This window comes from Ziziphus jujuba, chromosome 5, assembly GCF_031755915.1.
Source record: "Ziziphus jujuba cultivar Dongzao chromosome 5, ASM3175591v1".
NCBI lineage: Eukaryota > Viridiplantae > Streptophyta > Magnoliopsida > Rosales > Rhamnaceae > Ziziphus > Ziziphus jujuba.
In genome coordinates, this window is record NC_083383.1 from 19,292,524 (window position 1) to 19,298,763 (window position 6,240).

The 6,240-nt window shown below is 30.8% G+C and overlaps 1 protein-coding gene across 4 annotated transcripts; it reads right to left on the reverse strand.

Moving 5' to 3' along the window:
- Positions 1-2,091: 2,091 nt before the first annotated feature.
- LOC107421280 (beta carbonic anhydrase 5, chloroplastic) lies at positions 2,092-5,999 on the reverse strand. Of its 4 annotated transcripts, none has more exons than XM_048475955.2 (10): positions 5,845-5,999; positions 5,568-5,713; positions 5,384-5,448; positions 4,466-4,528; positions 4,326-4,374; positions 4,061-4,174; positions 3,565-3,618; positions 3,194-3,276; positions 2,994-3,096; positions 2,092-2,508 (listed from the first exon to the last, which is right to left on the reverse strand). In XM_048475955.2, the coding sequence occupies exons 1-10, from the start codon at positions 5,858-5,860 to the stop codon at positions 2,305-2,307; spliced, it is 897 nt and encodes a 298-aa protein (XP_048331912.2). In that variant the 5' UTR covers positions 5,861-5,999; the 3' UTR covers positions 2,092-2,304. The 4 variants fall into 4 exon arrangements, with proteins under 4 accessions (XP_048331912.2, XP_024930931.3, XP_015885980.3 ...); XM_025075163.3 differs by having other exon boundaries at positions 4,061-4,210; XM_016030494.4 differs by having other exon boundaries at positions 4,466-4,621.
- Between the last annotated feature and the right edge of the window lie 241 nt (positions 6,000-6,240).

Here is a 6,240-nt window from a genome sequence, read left to right on the forward strand (position 1 = left end):
AGATTGATCAAAGTGCCATAGTGCTCCATGCAAAGCATTTTACTTATCCTCAAGAGATGCAAATTGGCAAACAAACCCAGCCCCCTGAATTTCATTAAATTGAACAAGACGTGAAGTTCTCCACGATGCTAACATCATCTCTTGGAAAGCTCTTTTATTGAACCAATGCTTTGTATGAAACAGGACCAGCAAACATAACTCTAAGTCCATATTTGTAGATAACCCTTTGCTATGATTAACAATTAAAAGGAACACTCATCATCAGTGAGTTGTAATTTCTAGTTAAACAAAGTTGAAACCTCCTCCATAATTATCTGTCTTTGCAAACCACTAAATTAGATCCAAAAAACCTAAGTATGTCCAAAAAATCTCCAATCCAAAAAGGAATCTGAATAACTAAAGAAAACTGTAAAGACGTTAAAAAATAAAATAATAATAATAATAAAGGGACAAAAATCTACCTAAACTCGCCAAAAAATGAGGAAAAATCTCTAGCAATAAATCCTAGAAAAAACCCTAATGCTAATGGAGTAGGGACCTTTAATATATAAAGCTATATTATTGATCCTTGTTCTACCAAGATGTTTACCATTGATTAACAAAATTGCATATATTAATCTAGACATTCACAAAGAGGGGAAAAAAACAAAAATAAAAAAGAAACAAAAATTAAATTAAAAATTAAAAAAGAAAGAAATTGAACGATAAGAAGAGAAAAAAATTGAAACTAGAATTGATGCAACCAAAAAAAAAAAAATCAAAGACGAAAAAAAAAGAAAAAAAGAACAAAGGTTGAAAAAAGAAAACAAAGGCTAAAAAAAGGGGAAACATACAAAGGAAAGGAAAAGGAAGATAAGATAAATATATATATATATATAATAAATAATAATAGAAGAAAACAAAAGAGGAAAATAAGAAAAAAAAAAAAAAGTCATACGGTTGGGAAAAAAAATAAAAATAAAATTCTAAGAAAATGAAGAAACAAACATTTAAAAAAAAAAAAAGAATTAAATGAATTACAAAAAGTCTAATCCGGATAGAATAGTTTTCTCATCCCGTTGCAGGGAATAAGTTAACCCATTCTAAAAGATTATTTAGGCCCAAAATTTTTAGTAGTGTTAGTTGTTTAATTGATTACACCAAACATTGAGATTCAGACTATTTTATTACAATCCCAATATTAATCCTGCCCACCAAATTGGGCCCTGCGTAAATTGCAAAGAAAATATGAATATTCGTTTAGAAATTCAAGAGTGCCATATTTGAACATCAACATGTATATATATATATATATATAAAATCATGTTTAATCAAATCTTTAATATCAAAATTAATATTAAATTTTTTTTTTCAATTTTTTGATAAACATCAAAAATTGAAATTTAAAATTATATTTATTAATTATCCAATTCTGATAAGTTTATTTTCTTTGAAGAAAATTCTAATATTTTATTACATCTCTATTTTATTATTTTTAAATTTTAAATTTTAGTATTTAATATGATCCAAAGGTTGATGAATGGAGAAGAAATGGATAGTTTATATTTAGGTAATTTATTCAAAAAATAATAATATGATCCAAAGGTCGATAAAAAAAATTTAATATTAATCTATTAGATTATTCTAATGTGAACCTGACTACATATCGTCATTCTCATATTGTGTACTTTTATTTATATGTAGATCATGCACATTCTTTCAAGAATACACATTGTTCCGAATAAAAATTTATCTAAAATTCCACACCCAAAAAAAAAATTAATATGTATATAATAGAAATTCTATGGCAAGTGTCATTAGTACATACAAAGAATATCAAACTTTTTGTATATGTTTGCCACTGAACAATCCAAATAACAATGAATCTAATCAATTTTTAATATTAGGTACAGGTTTAGATCAAAAGTGCGATGAAAATATCTATCATCCTGTATTTTAACATATGATTAAAAATAAAAAAGAAATAGAAATAAAATTAAAAAGAAACTTATAAAAAAGATTGAAAAAAAAAAATGAAGCTTTTAGTATGTCTGAAAAGTTAACGATTAAATGGAACCATAGACTTAAAAGTGTCGAACTAATAAGATCAGGTTCATGGATAATTTGCCTTCAATTCAATTTACACCTCCCACATTTGAAGGTAAAGAAAACAACAAATTTATGGTTTATATCTACAGTTATGATATATACATTACAAACCATGCCAACAACAACAACCTCTGTTGTAACCAAACATCATCCAACCTCCAAAAAGAAGGAAAGAAAATGCATTTGTAATCAGCGGTGTAGAAGAGAGCAAGAAATTCAGTACCAATACATCGTATCTTTGACCAAATATCTGGCCCCTTTTTCAGTAACATTACTATTCTTGGCATCAAGGTCCCATTTCTCAAAAGTACAATTCAAGAAATCATAATATCCTCCATGAATTGAGAGCATGTCTTTCTTTGCCCTCTCTTCTATCCATGGATATGTTAACAAATTCATCAATGAATTATTTATGGATTCCTAGTAAAATAGTGAAAATAAGTTAAAAGAATTAACCAGTGGTGACTAAATGAAGACGCATTCTACTAAATTCAATAGATACAGTTAGCTTTGAAATATTTTGAATGAAGAGAGTGTATTCCATGCATTAAGGATGTTTTCTACCATATATGTCATCATCACATAAATAGCATGTATGTGCACCAAAATGATTCAGAACTGCTCAACAAAATTTATCAGACAAGATAGGTTAATCTACCAAAACGACTCAAGCTTTGCCTCTTCCTCCACCATACATTATGGTAAACTTAGAACTTACAGATATTTCCTAATAAAACCTATTGCTTTCAGGCATATTGGTGGAGTGAAAAAGAATGTAAAGTAAATAAGTATAAAGAAAATTTAGCTCAAATCAATGTCCAAGGAAGTTATCTTGGCAACTTGATCTGATAAATACAATTTCAACTATTAATATGTGGTTGTGACTGTAGAAGGAGAGAGCATACCCGTTCACAATGTCTGCATTGCTGTTCAAAATTAAGGTGTGGTACAGCGGCTTTTGCTCTTAATTTGGCAGTTTTTGCTTTGATAATCCAACTATGAATAAAGCTACAAAAAGCAAAATGAGGAAGAATAATTAAGTATTTAGTTAAAAATGATTAAGACTATAACAGTCATACTAGATAAAGGAATTTCCTAACCAGACCTTGAATTATCATCATCTTGCATGCTCATGAGAGTCTCAATTCCTCCGCATCTACTATGGCCAATGACTAATATATTTTCAACCTAACGTCAGTGATAAACATTGCAAATTTTCAAACAAAATCATAAATTCACAATTTTAAGTAATATAGGAAGGACAAAAGTGATGTAATTACAAGAGAAACGGCTGTTTTTTCAATCAGAAAATTTTAGAATTTTTCTTTTTCTTTTTTTAATGCTATTGAAACAGGGATTTTGCAAATCTTCTATGAATATCATTAGTTTTATTTGCCATGTAAGTAGTTTCTTCTCACCTTGATGATACATGTGTGTGTGTGTGTGTGTGAAGAGAGAGAAAACACGATGACATACTTGTAGAGTATTTACTGCGAACTCAAGGGCAGCATTAGTTTCTGATGGTCCATTCTGCAAAATGTTAAAAGATTAAAATTCAATAAGAAAAAGGTTGAACTAGATTGTCAAAACAAATAAAACTGCAGCTTAAGTGACATGCCAGTTAAATTTTGTGATCATATGTTTAATGTGGGTTCAAATTGTTTTTCAAACCACATAGACCAGATTTCTTTTCTCATCAGAACATTTCAGATGGTATAGCCTAACACGGTAGAAGCTTGCAATATAGAAAATTATCTTTACTTTTTGGAGAAAGATCATTATGTATTTCTTTGTATACACTGTTTCATCATATATATGGATAAGTTTAATCATTTACATTTCGACATTATGACCTCAAGAGGCAAGTTTGATTCTCTAGTAATCAACTATTTGGTATTTTCTTAATTGCTAGAGTGCAGTTGTTTCCTAAATTGATAAAAAAGAACAGAGAAGAACAGAGAAGAATAGATACCTCAAGTGGTGGAACAAGGTTAGCCACATTCCGAATGATAAAGGCTTCTCCAGGTTGAAATCCTAGGATGTTAGAGGGGCAAACCCTTGAGTCTGCACAAGCAATCACCATAAACTGTTCTTGAACTTGTAAGTTTAACACACAACTTAACTGACAAAAGATCAAAAATGAATGAAAAGGTAGGGCTATATTAAGCAAGATGCAAGAACAAAGTCACTTTTTATAGTACCACTAGGAAACTAAGAAATCAAATTTGCATGATTACCTTCGGTGCTTGTGCTTCAGCAAGAGTACGAAAATGCTCCCGCTCTTCCCTGTTCAAAATTAATAACGTTCATAATGGAACAAATCCACAACTAATTTTCTTAAAGCTAAACAAAACCTTACATGTCAACTGCTACTTACAAATATTTATGCTTCTTGAAACTTAGAAATCTCATCTTCATCTCGCCAAACAAGTCCACCCTACTATTTCCATCATACACATTTTCGGCTTTAATGTTTGTACAGTCTTGGGCAGAACTAGCACCGGAAGCCTCCAATCTTAAAGTTAAATTTCTTCTACAAATGGATGAGCCATATGATCAAAGCATTTGTCATTGAAACTTCTTTTGATTTCTAAAGTTTTAGTTCCTAAAGTAAAATTTATATCATTATACTTGTCAAGAAACAGACACACCACTTTTTCTAAATTGGATTGAGGTCTGCACCGATACAAGTCAGATGTATGAGCTGTTAATTTAGTTCTGTTTTATTTTGCATACAATGGCTACTTTGCTGGCCATTTTGATCAAGTAAGTATTGTTATGGATCTGCCTAGCACGCACAAGTGAATCATGCAGACAGTACAAATTTCAGTTAATCAAAGAAAAAACCCTGTTAAAAGTACGGAACTCCAAAATGAAACAAAAGCTATGGATATAATAAATAATGAAAATACTTTCCTAATCATAGATAAGCAAATATAAACAAATAAACTACAAACAGGAAGAGCTGAAAATTTCTAACCCAAATCAGCTCCAATTGATAGTAACCAATATTAATATCATAATCAAAGCCTAAATGTAAAATTTCATAACTAGGAGTATCCCCCACTAAGAAATTAGCTACTACTTGAAGCTATGTTCCAGTTAATTGCCCACTTTATAAGGGAACTATTCGTCCTTTCTAGATAAGCCTTAGCATTTCCCACCTGTGCTCAGAAGTTTATAACTTTTAAAAACGATCTTAATAGATGGTAAAAATCAAGAAAGCAAAAAGTTGAGGATGAGCAATTTTCTTCAACTGCTATATAGATAATGAACCATGGAAAAACCCACTTACTCCACTGAAGGCAGTAATCCTGAATGGTTTTCCCCAGCTTCTGCAGAGTATATAAGCTGGTTTTTCTATAAATTTGTAAAGGAAAAAAAGCAAGAAATTAATATGTTTAATATTTGCATCAGAAATTAGGGGATTATAAAAGCGAGAAGAAGAAGAAGAAGATGAAAAGCATCCAAGAACTTACTGGGTCCGAACAAGCGAGGCTTCTTTTGGGAAGACCCACAAGGGAACTGGTAAAACCAGACAAGGGTGGGCAGTGAAAGGAGTCTTTGGAGATCGAGGGAGGTCTTAGAGATGCCATTGATGGAACTATCCAGCGAGCTTTCGAGCCTGTACATAAAAGAAAACAAAATCAAAATTAAAATTTCCATTACTAGTTGTGGAGAACAGGATACACAGATCAACGGTTTTTTTAAAAACTAGGCAAGAACTTGGAAGTTAAAAAAGATAGTAGTACTCACGGATTCGCCAGACCATTTCTCTTCCCGCCTTTGCATTTAGCAACGTGCAGTTTTAGGAGATTAGTACTATTATTACAAGATTTAATTATGAAGTATGTAGCTTACATATATATACATATATATATATATATATAGTTGTGCAAGCGTAAAAGCATTCTTATCCAACCAACTGGCAGTGTGGTGATCCAAACTTATGGGATACGCAGGAACCAATAACTTTTTCTCCGACTCCTTTCGTGGTCCCTGATGGGTTAGTTCTGTTATTTTATTTATTTTTAAAAAAAACAAATAACAAAAAACAAAAACAAAAAAGGGTGGGAGATTCGGGTTATTGACCCCAGGAATAATTTTAAAGTAGACATTTATATATAAAGGATCAGGATAAGACGATTATTC